The sequence below is a fragment of the Oncorhynchus tshawytscha genome, unplaced genomic scaffold, assembly GCF_018296145.1.
Source record: "Oncorhynchus tshawytscha isolate Ot180627B unplaced genomic scaffold, Otsh_v2.0 Un_contig_4888_pilon_pilon, whole genome shotgun sequence".
Lineage (NCBI taxonomy): Eukaryota > Metazoa > Chordata > Actinopteri > Salmoniformes > Salmonidae > Oncorhynchus > Oncorhynchus tshawytscha.
In genome coordinates, this window is record NW_024608872.1 from 37,501 (window position 1) to 58,129 (window position 20,629).

At 47.9% G+C, this 20,629-nt stretch overlaps 1 protein-coding gene across 1 annotated transcript in view; it reads left to right on the forward strand.

Annotated features, from left to right (window-relative positions):
• The window catches only part of LOC121843912 (pleckstrin homology domain-containing family G member 4B-like), a 42,114-nt gene extending 21,799 nt beyond the window's left edge, over positions 1-20,315 (forward strand). The window contains exons 8-10 of the mRNA XM_042313785.1: positions 13,001-13,139; positions 18,727-18,849; positions 20,283-20,315. Of these exons, the coding sequence (XP_042169719.1) occupies positions 13,001-13,139; positions 18,727-18,849; positions 20,283-20,300 (280 nt within the window). The 3' untranslated portion in view covers positions 20,301-20,315. The remainder of the gene's footprint in view (positions 1-13,000; positions 13,140-18,726; positions 18,850-20,282) is intronic.
• Positions 20,316-20,629: the final 314 nt, after the last annotated feature.

A 20,629-nucleotide genomic window follows, 5' to 3' on the forward strand; every position in this document is an offset into this window, starting at 1 on the left:
ATGTCTCCTGTTATGTCTTCATGTCTCCTGTTGTCTTAATGTCTCTTGTTATGTCTCCTGTTATGTCTTAATGTCTCCTGTTATGTCTTCATGTCTCCTGTTGTCTTAATGTCTCCTGTTATGTCTTCATGTCTCCTGTTATGTCTTCATGTCTCCTGTTGTCTTAATGTCTCCTGTTGTCTTCATGTCTCCTGTTATGTCTTCATGTCTCCTGTTGTCTTCATGTCTCCTGTTGTCTTCATGTCTCCTGTTGTCTTCATGTCTCCTGTTGTCTTCATGTCTCCTGCTATGTCTTCATGTCTCCTGTTGTCTTCATGTCTCCTGTTATGTCTTCATGTCTCCTGTTGTCTTCATGTCTCCTGTTGTCTTCATGTCTCCTGTTATGTCTCCTGTTATGTCTTCATGTCTCCTGTTATGTCTTCATGTCTCCTGTTATGTCTTAATGTCTCCTGTTGTCTTAATGTCTCCTGTTGTCTTCATGTCTCCTGTTGTCTTCATGTCTCCTGTTATGTCTTCATGTCTCCTGTTGTCTTCATGTCTCCTGTTATGTCTTCATGTCTCCTGTTGTCTTCATGTCTCCTGTTATGTCTTCATGTCTCCTGTTGTCTTCATGTCTCCTGTTATGTCTTCATGTCTCCTGTTGTCTTAATGTCTCCTGTTGTCTTCATGTCTCCTGTTGTCTTCATGTCTCCTGTTGTCTTCATGTCTCCTGTTGTCTTCATGTCTCCTGTTATGTCTTCATGTCTCCTGTTATGTCTCCTGTTATGTCTTCATGTCTCCTGTTGTCTTCATGTCTCCTGTTGTCTTCATGTCTCCTGTTATGTCTTCATGTCTCCTGTTGTCTTCATGTCTCCTGTTATGTCTTCATGTCTCCTGTTGTCTTAATGTCTCCTGTTGTCTTCATGTCTCCTGTTGTCTTCATGTCTCCTGCTATGTCTTCATGTCTCCTGTTATGTCTTCATGTCTCCTGTTGTCTTCATGTCTCCTGCTATGTCTTCATGTCTCCTGTTGTCTTCATGTCTCCTGTTATGTCTCCTGTTTTGTCTTCATGTCTCCTGTTGTCTTAATGTCTCCTGTTATGTCTTCATGTCTCCTGTTATGTCTCCTGTTTTGTCTTCATGTCTCCTGTTGTCTTCATGTCTCCTGTTATGTCTTCATGTCTCCTGTTGTCTTCATGTCTCCTGTTGTCTTAATGTCTCCTGTTATGTCTTCATGTCTCCTGTTATGTCTTCATGTCTCCTGTTATGTCTTCATGTCTCCTGTTGTGTCTTAATGTCTCCTGTTGTCTTCATGTCTCCTGTTATGTCTTCATGTCTCCTGATGTCTTCATGTCTCCTGTTATGTCTTCATGTCTCCTGTTGTCTTCATGTCTCCTGTTATGTCTTCATGTCTCCTGTTATGTCTTAATGTCTCCTGTTTTGTCTTAATGTCTCCTGTTATGTCTTAATGTCTCCTGTTGTCTTCATGTCTCCTGTTGTCTTCATGTCTCCTGTTGTCTTCATGTCTCCTGTTATGTCTTCATGTCTCCTGTTGTCTTCATGTCTCCTGTTATGTCTTCATGTCTCCTGTTGTCTTAATGTCTCCTGTTATGTCTTCATGTCTCCTGTTGTCTTAATGTCTCCTGTTATGTCTTCATGTCTCCTGTTGTCTTAATGTCTCCTGTTATGTCTACACCTATAGGCAGTCATTAGGGACCCGGCCTGTGTCTGTTGTCACCAGCTAGCAGGGCTTCCCCCTGCTGTTATGTCTACACCTTTAGGCAGTCATTAGGGACCCAGCCTGTGTCTGTTGTCACCAGCTAGCAGGGCTTCCCCCTGCTGTTATGTCTACACCTTTAGGCAGTCATTAGGGACCCAGCCTGTGTCTGTTGTCACCAGCTAGCAGGGCTTCCCCCTGCTGTTATGTCTACACCTTTAGGCAGTCATTAGGGACCCAGCCTGTGTCTGTTGTCACCAGCTAGCAGGGCTTCCCCCTGCTGTTATGTCTACACCTTTAGGCAGTCATTAGGGACCCAGCCTGTGTCTGTTGTCACCAGCTAGCAGGGCTTCCCCCTGCTGTTATGTCTACACCTTTAGGCAGTCATTAGGGACCCAGCCTGTGTCTGTTGTCACCAGCTAGCAGGGCTTCCCCCTGCTGTTATGTCTACACCTTTAGGCAGTCATTAGGGACCCAGCCTGTGTCTGTTGTCACCAGCTAGCAGGGCTTCCCCTGCTGTTATGTCTACACCTATAGGCAGTCATGAGGGACCCAGCCTGTGTCTGTTGTCACCAGCTAGCAGGGCTTCCCCTGCTGTTATGTCTACACCTATAGGCAGTCATGAGGGACCCGGCCTGTGTCTGTTGTCACCAGCTAGCAGGGCTTCCCCCTGCTGTTATGTCTACACCTATAGGCAGTCATGAGGGACCCGGCCTGTGTCTGTTGTCACCAGCTAGCAGGGCTTCCCCCTGCTGTTATGTCTACACCTATAGGCAGTCATGAGGGACCCGGCCTGTGTCTGTTGTCACCAGCTAGCAGGGCTTCCCCCTGCTGTTATGTCTACACCTATAGGCAGTCATGAGGGACCCAGCCTGTGTCTGTTGTCACCAGCTAGCAGGGCTTCCCCTGCTGTTATGTCTACACCTTTAGGCAGTCATGAGGGACCCAGCCTGTGTCTGTTGTCACCAGCTAGCAGGGCTTCCCCCTGCTGTTATGTCTACACCTATAGGCAGTCATGAGGGACCCAGCCTGTGTCTGTTGTCACCAGCTAGCAGGGCTTCCCCTGCTGTTATGTCTACACCTATAGGCAGTCATTAGGGACCCAGCCTGTGTCTGTTGTCACCAGCTAGCAGGGCTTCCCCCTGCTGTTATGTCTACACCTTTAGGCAGTCATTAGGGACCCAGCCTGTGTCTGTTGTCACCAGCTAGCAGGGCTTCCCCTGCTGTTATGTCTACACCTTTAGGCAGTCATTAGGGACCCAGCCTGTGTCTGTTGTCACCAGCTAGCAGGGCTTCCCCTGCTGTTATGTCTACACCTTTAGGCAGTCATTAGGGACCCAGCCTGTGTCTGTTGTCACCAGCTAGCAGGGCTTCCCCTGCTGTTATGTCTACACCTATAGGCAGTCATGAGGGACCCAGCCTGTGTCTGTTGTCACCAGCTAGCAGGGCTTCCCCCTGCTGTTATGTCTACACCTATAGGCAGTCATGAGGGACCCAGCCTGTGTCTGTTGTCACCAGCTCGCAGGGCTTCCCCCTGCTGTTATGTCTACACCTATAGGCAGTCATGAGGGACCCAGCCTGTGTCTGTTGTCACCAGCTAGCAGGGCTTCCCCCTGCTGTTATGTCTACACCTATAGGCAGTCATGAGGGACCCAGCCTGTGTCTGTTGTCACCAGCTAGCAGGGCTTCCCCTGCTGTTATGTCTACACCTATAGGCAGTCATGAGGGACCCAGCCTGTGTCTGTTGTCACCAGCTAGCAGGGCTTCCCCCTGCTGTTATGTCTACACCTTTAGGCAGTCATTAGGGACCCAGCCTGTGTCTGTTGTCACCAGCTAGCAGGGCTTCCCCCTGCTGTTATGTCTACACCTATAGGCAGTCATGAGGGACCCAGCCTGTGTCTGTTGTCACCAGCTAGCAGGGCTTCCCCCTGCTGTTATGTCTACACCTTTAGGCAGTCATTAGGGACCCAGCCTGTGTCTGTTGTCACCAGCTAGCAGGGCTTCCCCTGCTGTTATGTCTACACCTATAGGCAGTCATGAGGGACCCAGCCTGTGTCTGTTGTCACCAGCTAGCAGGGCTTCCCCCTGCTGTTATGTCTACACCTATAGGCAGTCATGAGGGACCCAGCCTGTGTCTGTTGTCACCAGCTAGCAGGGCTTCCCCCTGCTGTTATGTCTACACCTATAGGCAGTCATGAGGGACCCAGCCTGTGTCTGTTGTCACCAGCTAGCAGGGCTTCCCCCTGCTGTTATGTCTACACCTTTAGGCAGTCATTAGGGACCCAGCCTGTGTCTGTTGTCACCAGCTAGCAGGGCTTCCCCTGCTGTTATGTCTACACCTTTAGGCAGTCATTAGGGACCCAGCCTGTGTCTGTTGTCACCAGCTAGCAGGGCTTCCCCCTGCTGTTATGTCTACACCTTTAGGCAGTCATTAGGGACCCGGCCTGTGTCTGTTGTCACCAGCTAGCAGGGCTTCCCCCTGCTGTTATGTCTACACCTTTAGGCAGTCATTAGGGACCCAGCCTGTGTCTGTTGTCACCAGCTAGCAGGGCTTCCCCCTGCTGTTATGTCATGATGTGATTCAGTCTACTTCCTTCCTGTGACTAACCCCTCTCCTGATCCCTCTCTGTCACCCCAGGCTCTGCCCGCCACACCCCTCCCATTGCTCAGGAATGTACTCTCCCTACCTGCTCCTGACTAGAGGGCATTTCCAACTCACTCAAAAATGGGGGGGGTTCCCTCTAGTTCCTAACTTCTGGGGCTTTGCAGATAAATGCTGTTGATATGTGTATTGTTCCTGTAGCTGCAGTAACACCACTCTGTGTGTCAGTATGGAGCTGCAGTAACACCACTCTGTGTGTCAGTATGGGGTCGTATTGTTCCTGTAGCTGCAGTAACACCACTCTGTGTGTCAGTATGGAGCTGCAGTAACACCACTCTGTGTGTCAGTATGGAGCTGCAGTAACACCACTCTGTGTGTCAGTATGGAGCTGCAGTAACACCACTCTGTGTGTCAGTATGGAGCTGCAGTAACACCACTCTGTGTGTCAGTATGGGGTCGTATTGTTCCTGTAGCTGCAGTAACACCACTCTGTGTGTCAGTATGGAGCTGCAGTAACACCACTCTGTGTGTCAGTATGGAGCTGCAGTAACACCACTCCGTGTGTCAGTATGGAGCTGCAGTAACACCACTCCGTGTGTCAGTATGGAGCTGCAGTAACACCACTCTGTGTGTCAGTATGGGGTCGTATTGTTCCTGTAGCTGCAGAAACACCACTCTGTGTGTCAGTATAGAGCTGCAGTAACACCACTCTGTGTGTCAGTATAGAGCTGCAGTAACACCACTCTGTGTGTCAGTAAGGAGCTGCAGTAACACCACTCTGTGTGTCAGTATGGGGTCGTATTGTTCCTGTAGCTGCAGAAACACCACTCTGTGTGTCAGTATAGAGCTGCAGTAACACCACTCTGTGTGTCAGTATGGAGCTGCAGTAACACCACTCTGTGTGTCAGTATGGAGCTGCAGTAACACCACTCTGTGTGTCAGTATGGAGCTGCAGTAACACCACTCTGTGTGTCAGTATGGGGTCGTATTGTTCCTGTAGCTGCAGTAACACCACTCTGTGTGTCAGTAAGGAGCTGCAGTAACACCACTCTGTGTGTCAGTAAGGAGCTGCAGTAACACCACTCTGTGTGTCAGTAAGGAGCTGCAGTAACACCACTCTGTGTGTCAGTATGGAGCTGCAGTAACACCACTCTGTGTGTCAGTATGGAGCTGCAGTAACACCACTCTGTGTGTCAGTATGGAGCTGCAGTAACACCACTCTGTGTGTCAGTAAGGAGCTGCAGTAACACCACTCTGTGTGTCAGTATGGAGCTGCAGTAACACCACTCTGTGTGTCAGTATGGAGCTGCAGTAACACCACTCTGTGTGTCAGTATGGAGCTGCAGTAACACCACTCTGTGTGTCAGTAAGGAGCTGCAGTAACACCACTCTGTGTGTCAGTATGGAGCTGCAGTAACACCACTCTGTGTGTCAGTATGGAGCTGCAGTAACACCACTCTGTGTGTCAGTATGGAGCTGCAGTAACACCACTCTGTGTGTCAGTAAGGAGCTGCAGTAACACCACTCTGTGTGTCAGTATGGAGCTGCAGTAACACCACTCTGTGTGTCAGTATGGAGCTGCAGTAACACCACTCTGTGTGTCAGTATGGAGCTGCAGTATGGAGCTGCAGTAACACCACTCTGTGTGTCAGTAAGGAGCTGCAGTAACACCACTCTGTGTGTCAGTATGGAGCTGCAGTAACACCACTCTGTGTGTCAGTATGGAGCTGCAGTAACACCACTCTGTGTGTCAGTATGGAGCTGCAGTAACACCACTCTGTGTGTCAGTAAGGAGCTGCAGTAACACCACTCTGTGTGTCAGTATGGAGCTGCAGTAACACCACTCTGTGTGTCAGTATGGAGCTGCAGTAACACCACTCTGTGTGTCAGTATGGAGCTGCAGTAACACCACTCTGTGTGTCAGTAAGGAGCTGCAGTAACACCACTCTGTGTGTCAGTATGGAGATGCAGTAACACCACTCTGTTCAGTATGGAGCTGCAGTAACACCACTCTGTGTGTCAATATGGGGTCGTATTGTTGTTTATTGGTACTTCCTGTATATAGCCATGTTATTACCTGGTACTTCCTGTATATAGCCATGTTGTTACCTGGTACTTCCTGTATATAGCCATGTTATTACCTGGTACTTCCTGTATATAGCCATGTTGTTACCTGGTACTTCCTGTATATAGCCATGTTATGACCTGGTACTTCCTGTATATAGCCATGTTATTACCTGGTACTTCCTGTATATAGCCATGTTGTTACCTGGTACTTCCTGTATATAGCCATGTTATGACCTGGTACTTCCTGTATATAGCCATGTTATTACCTGGTACTTCCTGTATATAGCCATGTTATGACCTGGTACTTCCTGTATATAACCATGTTATTACCTGGTACTCTCTGTATAAAGCCATGTTGTTACCTGGTACTTCCTGTATAAAGCCATGTTATTACCTGGTACTTCCTGTATATAGCCATGTTATTACCTGGTACTTCCTGTATAAAGCCATGTTATTACCTGGTACTTCCTGTATATAGCCATGTTATTACCTGGTACTTCCTGTATATAGCCATGTTATTACCTGGTACTTCCTGTATATAGCCATGTTATGACCTGGTACTTCCTGTATATAGCCATGTTATTACCGGGTACTTCCTGTATATAGCCATGTTATTACCTGGTACTTCCTGTATATAGCCATGTTATTACCTGGTACTTCCTGTATATAGTCATGTTATTACCTGGTACTTCCTGTATAAAGCCATGTTATTACCTGGTACTTCCTGTATATAGCCATGTTATTACCTGGTACTTCCTGTATATAGCCATGTTATTACCTGGTACTCTGTGTATTTAGTCAAATTATCATTGTGTATTTATTCCTCGTATTATAATTAGTTTATCTCATCGTTCTCTCTGCGTTGTTGTGAAGGGCCGTCAGTCAGCGTTTCACAACAGTGTCTACAACCTGTTGTCTACCAGGCAGGTCACAAATACAACCTGTTGTCTACCAGGCAGGTCACAAATACAACCTGTTGTCTACCAGGCAGGTCACAAATACAACCTGTTGTCTACCAGGCAGGTCACAAATACAACCTGTTGTCTACCAGGCAGGTCACAAATACAACCTGTTGTCTACCAGGCAGGTCACAAATACAACCTGTTGTCTACCAGGCAGGTCACAAATACAACCTGTTGTCTACCAGGCAGGTCACAAATACAATTGGAATATTTTGGTCCTTTAGGAGAGAGGTGCTGACAGGGTGACACAGCCTCAATGCTAGTATCACACACACACACACACACACACACACACACACACACACACACACACACACACACACACACACACACACACACAGAAAGAAACATACCGTTGCCTAGCAACATGTTCTGTAAAATAAACAGACACGTGTCACTCCTCTCCAACCTGGTGAAATAAAGAGTATTGTTTATCCACTGTAGGTCCGTGTTATAATACAGTATCTCACTACTGGCATTGTAGTCAAGGTCATCTCTACGACTCTCAGTGATCTCCATATGAAGCTTCTCTCTGTCCTATAAGGCCCCAGGTCGTAGCTGAGGAGACACACAGAGATCCAGACTCATTCTGAACCGTTGATCCCCTACTGAGGAGACACACAGAGATCCAGACTCATTCTGAACCGTTGATCCCCTACTGAGGAGACACACAGAGATCCAGACTCATTCTGAACCGTTGATCCCCTACTGAGGAGACACACAGAGATCCAGACTCATTCTGAACCATTGATCCTTCGTCAGCAGACTGACGGGACCCCTCACTGTGGGTGTTTCAAACCAAACCCCACTGTCTGTCTGAGTTGTGACAGTTCAGGAAGATGCCTTCCTAACCCCGTCCTTCCCTCTTCCTGGACAAAGCGATAGTGATTGACAGCCTGGTCCAGTCGGCATGCCGCCAGACATTAGCATGACAACAGAACCCCTGCCGGCCAGCCTGTTGCTAGGGCAGCACCACACTGGTTCCACCGTTGCTGGGGCAACATGACAGTCAAGTCATTCTACACCAATTCAGTCTATCTGGGACTGCTGAACCACTATGATAGTTGGTTTGATTTGATAGTTTTTCTAGTGTGTGTGTCCTAACTCTGTCAGCAGGGGGCAGACATGGTGTGTTCAGACAGGAATGGGGGGTATCTAGAATCCATTCAACTGAAATGTCTCTTCCGAATTTAACCCAAACCCCTCTGAATCAGAGAGGTGGGGGCTGCCTTAATCGACATCCACGTCTTCGGTGCACCGGGGAACAGTGGGTTAACTGCCTTGTTCAGGGGAACAGTGGGTTAAACTGCCTTGTTCAGGGGAACAGTGGGTTAAACTGCCTTGTTCAGGGGAACAGTGGGTTAACTGCCTTGTTCAGGGGAACAGTGGGTTAACTGCCTTGTTCAGGGGAACAGTGGGTTAGCTGCCTTGTTCAGGGGAACAGTGGGTTAACTGCCTTGTTCAGGGGAACAGTGGGTTAACTGCCTTGTTCAGGGGAACAGTGGGTTAACTGCCTTGTTCAGGGGAACAGTGGGTTAACTGCCTTGTTCAGGGGAACAGTGGGTTAACTGCCTTGTTCAGGGGAACAGTGGGTTAACTGCCTTGTTCAGGGAACAGTGGGTTAACTGCCTCGTTCAGGGGAACAGTGGGTTAACTGCCTCGTTCAGGGAACAGTGGGTTAACTGCCTCGTTCAGGGAACAGTGGGTTAACTGCCTCGTTCAGGGGAACAGTGGGTTAACTGCCTCGTTCAGGGGAACAGTGGGTTAACTGCCTCGTTCAGGGGAACAGTGGGTTAACTGCCTCGTTCAGGGGAACAGTGGGTTAACTGCCTCGTTCAGGGAACAGTGGGTTAACTGCCTCGTTCAGGGGAACAGTGGGTTAACTGCCTCGTTCAGGGGAACAGTGGGTTAACTGCCTCGTTCAGGGGAACAGTGGGTTAACTGCCTCGTTCAGGGGAACAGTGGGTTAACTGCCTCGTTCAGGGGAACAGTGGGTTAACTGCCTCGTTCAGGGGAACAGTGGGTTAGCTGCCTTGCTCAGGGGAACAGTGGGTTAAATATCTTCAGGGGAACAGTGGTTAACTGCCTTGTTCAGGGGAACAGTGGGTTAAACTGCCTTGTTCAGGGGAACAGTGGGTTAACTGCCTCGTTCAGGGGAACAGTGGGTTAACTGCCTTGTTCAGGGGAACAGTGGGTTAACTGCCTTGTTCAGGGGAACAGTGGTTAACTGCCTTGTCCAGGGGAACAGTGGTTAACTGCCTCGTTCAGGGGAACAGTGGTTAACTGCCTTGTTCAGGGGAACAGTGGGTTAAACTGCCTCGTTCAGGGGAACAGTGGGTTAACTGCCTTGTTCAGGGGAACAGTGGGTTAACTGCCTGCTGGTTACTAGTCTAACGCTCTAACCATTAGGCTACCTGCTGGTTACTAGTCCAACACTCTAACCACTAGGCTACCTGCTGGTTACTGACCCAACACTCTAACCACTAGTCTACCTGCTGGTTACTAGTCCAACGCTCTAACCACTAGTCTACCTGCTGGTTACTGGCCTAACACTCTAACCACTAGTCTACCTGCCGTCCCTCCACTCTAACCACTAGTCTACCTGCCGTCCCTCCGCTCTAACCACTAGTCTACATGCCTCCCCTCCACTCTAACCACTAGTCTACCTGCCGCCCCTCCACTCTAACCACTAGTCTACCTGCCGTCCCTCCACTCTAACCACTAGTCTACCTGCCTCCCCTCCACTCTAACCACTAGTCTACCTGCCTCCCCTCCACTCTAACCACTAGTCTACCTGCCTCCCCTCCACTCTAACCACTAGTCTACCTGCCGCCCCTCCCCTCTAACCACTAGTCTACCTGCCGTCCCTCCACTCTAACCACTAGTCTACCTGCCACCCCTCCACTCTAACCACTAGTCTACCTGCCACCCCTCCACTCTAACCACTAGTCTACCTGCCGTCCCTCCACTCTAACCACTAGTCTACCTGCCTCCCCTCCACTCTAACCACTAGTCTACCTGCCGTCCCCTCCACTCTAACCACTAGTCTACCTGCCACCCCTCCCTCTAACCACTAGTCTACCTGCCGTCCCTCCCCTCTAACCACTAGTCTACCTGCCGCCCCTCCCCTCTAACCACTAGTCTACCTGCCGTCCCTCCACTCTAACCACTAGTCTACCTGCCGCCCCTCCCCTCTAACCACTAGTCTACCTGCAGAGTGTGTGATGGTCCGTTCTGATTGTCCTCAGTTAAAAGGAGGTTTTCCAATATAATCACCCTGCTGATATTTATGTTCTACAAAGATGTTTAAATGTTTCAGACAAAGGTCAGGTCATCACAATTACACATTGGGCTAACTGTTGTGTGTGAGTTGGGCTAACTGTTGTGTGTGAGTTGGTCTAACTGTTGGTGTTGTGTGTGAGTTGGTCTAACTGTGTGTGTGAGTTGGTCTAACTGTTGTGTGTGAGTTGGTCTAACTGTTGTGTGTGAGTTGGTCTAACTGGCTAACTGTTGTGTGTGAGTTGGTCTAACTGTTGTGTGTGAGTTGGGCTAACTGTTGTGTGTGAGTTGGTCTAACTGTTGTGTGTGAGTTGGGCTAACTGTTGTGTGTGAGTTGGTCTAACTGTTGTGTGTGAGTTGGTCTAACTGTTGTGTGTGAGTTGGTCTAACTGTTGTGTGTGAGTTGGTCTAACTGTTGTGTGTGAGTTGGTCTAACTGTTGTGTGTGTGTGAGTTGGTCTAACTGTTGTGTGTGAGTTGGTCTAACTGTTGTGTGTGTGTGAGTTGGTCTAACTGTTGTGTGTGTGTGAGTTGGTCTAACTGTTGTGTGTGAGTTGGTCTAACTGTTGTGTGTGTGTGAGTTGGTCTAACTGTTGTGTGTGAGTTGATCTAACTGTTGTGTGTGAGTTGGTCTAACTGTTGTGTGAGTTGGTCTAACTGTGTGTGTGAGTTGGTCTAACTGTTGTGTGTGTGAGTTGGTCTAACTGTTGTGTGTGTGTGAGTTGGTCTAACTGTTGTGTGTGTGAGTTGGTCTAACTGTTGTGTGTGTGAGTTGGTCTAACTGTTGTGTGTGTGTGAGTTGGTCTAACTGTTGTGTGAGTTGGTCTAACTGTTGTGTGTGTGTGAGTTGGTCTAACTGTTGTGTGTGTGAGTTGGTCTAACTGTTGTGTGTGTGAGTTGGTCTAACTGTTGTGTGTGTGTGAGTTGGTCTAACTGTTGTGTGTGAGTTGGTCTAACTGTTGTGTGTGTGTGAGTTGGTCTAACTGTTGTGTGTGTGAGTTGGTCTAACTGTTGTGTGTGTGAGTTGGTCTAACTGTTGTGTGTGTGTGAGTTGGTCTAACTGTTGTGTGTGTGAGTTGGTCTAACTGTTGGGGAAACAGAGTATGGCTGTACAGTATAACGTGAGGACAATGCAGTGTACTGTAATACTGGACTACAGTAGAGCTAGCTAGGGGCTATGATGTCATGTTGTAGTCATCGACCCGGGCTTCATCCTAGGCGTCCCTCACAATGTACTCAGTCAGTGTCTGCTGCTGGAGCCCTGAGCTAATGCTTCCTTAACGACAGATACACACACACACACACACACAACGGACAAGGAAGCAGATAGATAGATAGACACGGTAGAGTACACACACGCACACACGCACACACACGGAAGCAGATCGATAGATAGACACGGTAGAGTACACACACACACACACACTCTGCTCTGTCACTCAAACCAGCTCATCCAATCAAATCTCTATCTCTCATTCCTCAACTCAATCAACACATCCACCCCATGTCAATCAATTCAACTGGTGATCCAATGAGATGTCAGCCTGCTCTGTCAGTCCATGTCAGTGATGACCACAGTGTACAGTAGTACCACAGACTGGCTCTGACTAGCATCAACTAAAGACAGCACACGAGGGGGGAATATTTACTTTTCTTCAGAGAGGAACAGGCAACAATACAATCACATCTTTCTTCTACAGTTAAAAATCAGAAGTTTGATTTTGGTGAAAGATAGTCGTCTGAGTCAAGGGAGTCTCTCCTAGCTGTCGTCTGAGTCAAGAGAGTCTCTCCTAGCTGTCGTCTGAGTCAAGGGAGTCTCTCCTAGCTGTCGTCTGAGTCAAGAGAGTCTCTCCTAGCTGTCGTCTGAGTCAAGGGAGTCTCTCCTAGCTGTCGTCTGAGTCAAGGGAGTCTCTCCTAGCTGTCGTCTGAGTCAAGGGAGTCTCTCCTAGCTGTCGTCTGAGTCAAGTCTCTCCTAGCTGGGAGTCTCTCCTAGCTGTCGTCTGAGTCAGCTGGGAGTCAAGGGAGTCTCCTAGCTGTCGTCTGAGTCAAGGGAGTCTCTCCTAGCTGTCGTCTGAGTCAAGGGAGTCTCTCCTAGCTGTCGTCTGAGTCAAGGGAGTCTCTCCTAGCTGTCTGTCTGAGTCAAGAGAGTCTCTCCTAGCTGTCGTCTGAGTCAAGAGAGTCTATCCTAGCTGTCGTCTGAGTCAATAGAGTCTTCCTAGCTGTGTCCTAGCTGTGTCCTAGCTGTGTCCTAGCTAGCTGAAAGTGTCTTGTTTCTACTGTGCAAGGAAACGTTGTATTGGACTGAGGAACTACTGTACTGTCTTCAAAAGGAGCCTGCCTCTATCTGTCCTGCTGGAAGTCTAAAGGACTGTCTCTCTCTCTGTGTGTCCCTCCAGAGATGCCGTGGAGGTTGTGGCTGGTCTGTATGATCAGGTGGATGAGCTGGTTCACAAGCTGGTGATGCTGTCCAACCAACGCACTCAGGAACTGGACTTTATCATGGAGTTCAAGAGTCTGGAGCAGGGATTCAAGGAGGTGAGAGGGGCTGGGTGTTAGGGTTGGGGTATAGGGCTGGGGTATAGGGCTGGGGTATAGGGGCTGGGGTATAGGGCTGGGGTATAGGGTTGGGGTATAGGGTTGGGGTATAGGGCTGGGTGTTAGGGCTGGGATATAGGGTTGGGGTATAGGGCTGGGTGTTAGGGCTGGGTGTTAGGGCTGGGGTATAGGGCTGGGTGTTAGGGCTGGGGTATAGGGCTGGGTTAGGACTGGGGTGTTAGGGCTGGGGTATAGGGTTGGGGTATAGGACTGGGGTATAGGGCTGGGGTTTAGGGCTGTGGTATAGGGCTGGGTTAGGGCTAGGGTATAGGGCTGGGTATATGGTTGGGGTATAGGGCTGGGGTATAGGGCTAGGCTATAGGGCTGGGTATATGGTTGGGGTATAGGGCTGGGTGTTAGGACTGGGGTATAGGGCTGGGTATAGGGCTGGGGTATAGGGCTGGGTATAGGGCTGGGGTATAGGGTTGGGGTATAGGGCTGGGGTATAGGGGCTGGGGTATAGGGCTGGGGTATAGGGCTGGGTGTTGGGGCTGGGGTATAGGGCTGGGTGTTAGGGCTGGGGTATAGGGCTGGGGTATAGGGTTGGGGTATAGGGCTGGGTGTTAGGGCTGGGGTATAGGGCTGGGTGTTAGGGCTGGGGTATAGGGCTGGGAATAGGGATAGGGGCTGGGAATAGGGATAGGGGCTGTGGAGGGGCTGGTTACAGGGATAGGGGCTGGGGAGGGGCTGGTTATATGGATAGGGGCTGGTTATAGGGATATGGGCTGGGGATAGGGGCTGGTTATATGGATAGGGGCTGGTTATAGCGATAGGGGCTGGTTATAGGGATATGGGCTGGTTATAGGGATAGGGGCTGGTTATAGGGATATGGGCTGGTTATAGGGATATGGGCTGGTTATAGGGATAGGGGCTGGTTATAGGGATAGGGGCTGGGGATGGGGGCTGGTTATAGGGATATGGGCTGGTTATAGGGATATGGTCTGGTTATAGGGATAGGGGCTGGGGATAGGGGTTGGTTATAGGGATAGGACCTGGGGATAGGGGCTGGTTATATGGATAGGGGCTGGTTATAGGGATAGGGGCTGGTTATAGGGATAGGGGCTGGTTATAGGGATAGGGGCTGGTTATAGGGATAGGGGCTGGTTATAGGGATAGGGGCTGGTTATAGAGATAGGGATAGGGGCTGGTTATAGAGATAGGGGCTGGTTAAAGGGATATGTGCTGGTTATAGGGATATGGGCTGGTTATAGGGATAGGGGCTGGTTATAGGGATAGGGGCTGGTTATAGGGATAGGGGCTGGTTATAGGGATAGGGGCTGGTTATAGGGATATGTGCTGGTTATAGGGATAGGGGCTGGTTATAGGGATAGGGGCTGGTTATAGGGATAGGGGCTGGTTATAGGGATAGGGGCTGGGGATGGGGGCTGGTTATAGGGATAGGGGCTGGTTATAGGGATAGGGGCTGGTTATAGGGATAGGGGCTGAGGATAGGGGCTGGGGATAGGGATAGGGGCTGGGGATAAGGGGCTGGTTATAGGGATAGGGGCTGGTTATAGGGATAGTGGCTGGTTATAGGGATAGGGGCTGGGGATAGGGGCTGGGGCTGATTATAGGGGCTAGGGATAGGGGCTGGTTATAGGGGTTGGGGTTAGTGGCTGGTTATAGGGATATGGGGCTGGTTATAGGGATAGGGACTGGTTATAGGGATAGGGGCTGGGGGTAGGGACAGGGGCTGGGGCTGATTATAGGGGCTGGTTATCGGGCCTGGGGATAGGGGCTGGTTATATGGGCTGGGGTTAGGGGCTGGTTATAGGGATAAGGGCTGGGGCTAGGGATAGAGGGCTGGGGGTAGGGGCTGGTTATAGGGATAGGGACTGGTTATAGGGACAGGGGACTGGGGATAGGGCCTGGTTATAGGGATATTGGGGGTGTTTATAGGGGCTGGTTAAGGGGCTGGTTATAGGGGCTGGGGATAGGGGCTGGTTATAGGGATAGAGGGCTGGGGGTAGGGTTTGGTTATAGGGATATGGGCTGGTTATAGGGGCAGGGGACTGGGGATAGGGCCTGGTTATAGGGATAGGGGCTGGTTATAGGGACAGGGGGCTGGGGATAGGGATAGGGGCTGGTTATAGGGATATGGGCTGGTTATAAGGATTGGGGCTGGGGATGTTTATAGGGGCTGGTTATAGGGGCTGGTTATAGTGGCTGGTTATCGGTGCTGGTTAAATCAAATCAAATTTTATTTGTCACATACACATGGTTAGCAGATGTTAATGCGAGTGTAGCGAAATGCTTGTGCTTCTAGTTCCGACAATGCAGTAATAACCAACAAGTAATCTAACTAACAATTCCAAAACTACTGTCTTATACACAGTGTAAGGGGATAAAGAATATGTACATAAGGATATATGAATGAGTGATGGTACAGAGCAGCATAGGCAAGATACAGTAGATGGTATCGAGTACAGTATACATGAGATGAGTATGTAAACAAAGTGGCATAGTTAAAGTGGCTAGTGATACATGTATTACATAAGGATGCAGTCGATGATATAGAGTACAGTATATACGTATACATATGAGATGAATAATGTAGGGTAAGTAACATTATATAAGGTAGCATTGTTTAAAGTGGCTAGTGATATATTTACATCATTTCCCATCAATTCCCATTATAGGGGCTGGTTATAGGAGCTGGTTATAGGGGCTGGGGATAGGGGCTGGTTATAGGGGCTGGTTATAGGGGCTGGGGAAAGGGGCTGGTTATAGGGGCTGGGGATAGGGGCTGGTTATAGGGGCTGGGGATAGGGGCTGGTTATAGGGGCTGGTTATAGGGGCTGGTTATAGGGGCTGGGGATAGGGGCTGGTTATAGGGGCTGGTTATAGGGGCTGGGGAAAGGGGCTGGGACTCTCAATCGGGCAGGAACTGGAGTTTATCATGTTTCAGGAGCCTGGAGAGGGAGTCAAGGAGGTACATAACAGCTTATAACTCTTATAGCTATGATGCATTATAGCAGAGTCTTCCAAACTAGGGGTCCTGATATGAAAATGGGTTCATAGACCTGGGGTATCAGTGACCTCCGGTAGCCTCTAGAGGAGGTTATCGTAAACAGAGCGGTTTCTGTTTTCTCCCTACACATGTGGCTCTATCTTGTCAACCGTTTAAAATCAAATAACATGTTATTGGTCACATGGTTAGCAGATGTTATTGGTCACATGGTTAGCAGATGTTATTGGTCACATGGTTAGCAGATGTTATTGGTCACATGGTTAGCAGATGTTATTGGTCACATGGTTAGCAGATGTTATTGGTCACATGGTTAGCAGATGTTATTGGTCACATGGTTAGCAGATGTTATTGGTCACATGGTTAACAGATGTTATTGGTCACATGGTTAGCAGATGTTATTGGTCACATACACATGGTTAGCAGATGTTATTGGTCACATACACATGGTTAGCAGATGTTATTGGTCACATGGTTAGCAGATGTTATTGGTCACATGGTTAGCAGATGTTATTGGTCACATACACATGGTTAGCAGATGTTATTGGTCACATACACATGGTTAGCAGATGTTATTGGTCACATGGTTAGCAGATGTTATTGGTCACATGGTTAGCAGATGTTATTGGTCACATGGTTAGCAGATGTTATTGGTCACATGGTTAGCAGATGTTATTGGTCACATGGTTAGCAGATGTTATTGGTCACATGGTTAGCAGATGTTATTGTGTAGTGAAATGCTTGTGCTTCTAGCTTCGACAATGCAGTAATAGCTAACAATTCCACAACGTATACCCCAAAATACATCTAAGTAGGAATGAGTTAAGGCTATATACATATGGACTAGTGATGTCAGTGAGGAACAGACTAAGATACCTTAGAATAGTATAGAAAACCAGTCTATACATATGAGATGAGTAATACATAGACTAAGATACAGTAGAATAGTATAGAAAACCAGTATATACATATGGACTAGTGATGTCAGAAAACCAGTAGATACATATGGACTAGTGATGTCAGAAACCAGTAGATACATATGGACTAGTGATGTCAGAAAACCAGTAGATACATATGGACTAGTGATGTCAGAAAACCAGTATATACATATGGACTAGTGATGTCAGAAAACCAGTAGATACATATGGACTAGTGATGTCAGAAAACCAGTAGATACATATGGACTAGTGATGTCAGAAAACCAGTAGATACATATGGACTAGTGATGTCAGAAAACCAGTAGATACATATGGACTAGTGATGTCAGAAAACCAGTATATACATATGGACTAGTGATGTCAGAAAACCAGTAGATACATATGGACCTAAAGGTGCAATCCGTCTCCGTCCACTTCGTTTTATGGATAAAGAATCTTCCATGAAAGATAAACACATTAGCAATGAAAGTTCAAATCAGGGTCCGTATCATTTGGATCACAATAACACATAATAACAGTCTCTCAGATTAACATGAATAGTCGTTTATTTTCAAATAAAATATTCTGACTCACTCCAACATCTTCTAACTCACTCCATCTTCTAACTCACTCCAACATCTTCTGACTCACTCCAACATCATCTGACTCACTCCAATCTCTTTTAACTCATTCCAACATCATCTGACTCACTCCAATATCTTCTAACTCACTCCAACCTCTTCTGACTCACTCCAACATCTTCTGACTCACTCCAATATCTTCTGACTCACTCCAACCTCTTCTAACTCACTCCTCACTCCAACATCTTCTAACTCACACCAACATCATCTGACTCACTCCAACATCATCTGACTCACTCCAGCATCTTCTGACTCACTCCAGCATCTTCTGACTCACTCCAGCATCTTCTGACTCACTCCAACATCTTCTGACTCACTCCAACATCTTCTAACTCACTCCAACATCTTCTGACTCACTCCAACATCTTCTGACTCACTCTAACATCATCTAACTCACTCCTCACTCCAACCTCTTCTGACTCACTCCAACATCTTCTAACTCACTCCAACATCTTCTGACTCACTCCAACATCTTCTGACTCACTCAAACATCTTCTAACTCACTCCAACATCCCTCCAACATCATCTGACTCACTCCAACATCCTCTAACTCACTCCAACATCTTCTAACTCACTCCTCACTCCAACATCTTCTGACTCACTCCTCACTCCAACATCCTCTAACTCACTCAAACATCCTCTGACTCACTCCAACATCTTCTGACTCACTCCAACATCTTCTGACTCACTCCGACTCACTCCAACCTCTTCTGACTAACTCCAACCTCTTCTGACTCACTCCAACCTCTTCTGACTCACTCCAACCTCTTCTAACTCACTCCAACCTCATCTAACTCACTCCAACAACATCATCTGACTCACTCCAACATCTTCTGACATAAGAACAGTCCCAAAATAAACATTTGTTGTCAATAGATATTTTAAATCTGTGTATAATAAAGTTAGGAGAGAGCCGTCTGAGAACGCTCAGAGAGCTGGAGGATTCTAGTAGAGGGAATAGTAACATATTGACCTGTGTGTGTGTGTGTGTGTGTGTGCAGGTGAGTGACTGGATTGAGGAGGTTGGAGAGAGTCGTCTGAGAACGCTCGGAGAGCTGGAGGATTCTCTGGAGCAGCTGCACAGGAAACAGACCCTCTTCAGAGACTTCTACACTGCTGCCTACGTAGGTACCTCTGACTGACTGACTGACTGACTTGCTGACTTGCTGACTGGCTGGCTGACTGACTGACTGACTGACTGACTGACTGGCTGGCTGTCTCTCTCTCCCTCTACACTGCTGCCTACGTAGGTACCTCTGACTGACTGACTGACTGGTTGACTGGCTGACTGACTGTCTGTCTGGCTGACTGACTGGCTGGCTGACTGGCTGTCTGACTGGCTGTCTGACTGGCTGGCTGACTGACTGACATCCACGGTTACATGTCATGGGCCAGTATCACTTCATAATGTAGACTATGGGATCGTGCACAGACACAATGCACACAAACACTAAATACTACCTCCATGCTAGCTAACAACCACATCATAATGGCCATGCTAGCTAACAACCACATTATAATGTATTGATAATGTATTGACATTAAATACTACCTCCATGCTAGCTAACAACCACATTATAATGGCCATGCTAGCTAACAACCACATTATAATGTATTGATAATGTATTGACATTAAATACTACCTCCATGCTAGCTAACAACCACATTATAATGGCCATGCTAGCTAACAACCACATTATAATTATAATGGCAATACTAGCTAGTATTCACATTATAATTAAATCACAATGGATCAGTTTCCATGAAACAGCTGCCTGTCAATTAGCTGCCGACTTAGTGCAGTGTCCTTAGCTAGCATTATAGCTATGTTGCGCTATAATGGCGAATATGCTAACGTTTGTTAGCTAAACATTTGGCCATGGGCTGCCACTGGCAGTATGGGATCATGGAGAGTGAATTCAGTTGATAATGTTTTTTAGTTATCTAGCTGTGGGATCTGGCTGTTATCTACAGGGGCTTTATACAAAATAGCAACATTAGCGCAGCTAGCTAGATAGCTAGATAACATTGGAATCTAGACCATAAACTAAGCTTATAACACGGACATGCGTTGCCAAACAACACTACTGCCACCTTCAGGTTTGGAGTATGTTAACAGGGCTGAGTGACTGACGACGTCAAGGTCTTTGCTGTGTGAACACAAAGAGATTGACTGCCGACATTTTGTTCAGAGGTGTTAAGTAATGTCGACAGGCAAACATTTGACAATCCTACCGGTGTGTGTGTGTGAGCTATACAAGTTACTGTCTGTTCTGTCCTATAGGAGCACTGTAAGGGTTAGAGTTGACTGTCTGTTCTGTCCTATAGGAGCACTGTAAGGGTTAGAGTTGACTGTCTGTTCTGTCCTATAGGAACACTGTAACGGGGTTAGAGTTGACTGTCTGTTCTGTCCTATAGTGAGCACTGTAAGGTCTTTGGTTAGAGTTGACTGTCTGTTCTGTCCTATAGGAACACTGTAATGGTTAGAGTTGACTGTCTGTTCTGTCCTATAGGAGCACTGTAAGGGTTAGAGTTGACTGTCTGTTCTGTCCTATAGGAACACTGTAAGGGTTAGAGTTGACTGTCTGTTCTGTCCTATAGGAGCACTGTAAGGGTTAGAGTTGACTGTCTGTTCTGTCCTATAGGAACACTGTAATGGTTAGAGTTGACTGTCTGTTCTGTCCTATAGGAGCACTGTAATGGTTAGAGTTGACTGTCTGTTCTGTCCTATCAGGAACACTGTAATGGTTAGAGTTGACTGTCTGTTCTGTCCTATAGGAACACTGTAAGGGAGGCGGCGCAACATCGACAAGACCTCTTCCATCAGGCGCTGCTGAAACGTCTCGAACGTTGGGAAGACTTGTCGTCAGCCGAGCTGCAGGTGTACGAGGTCAAAGTTCGATC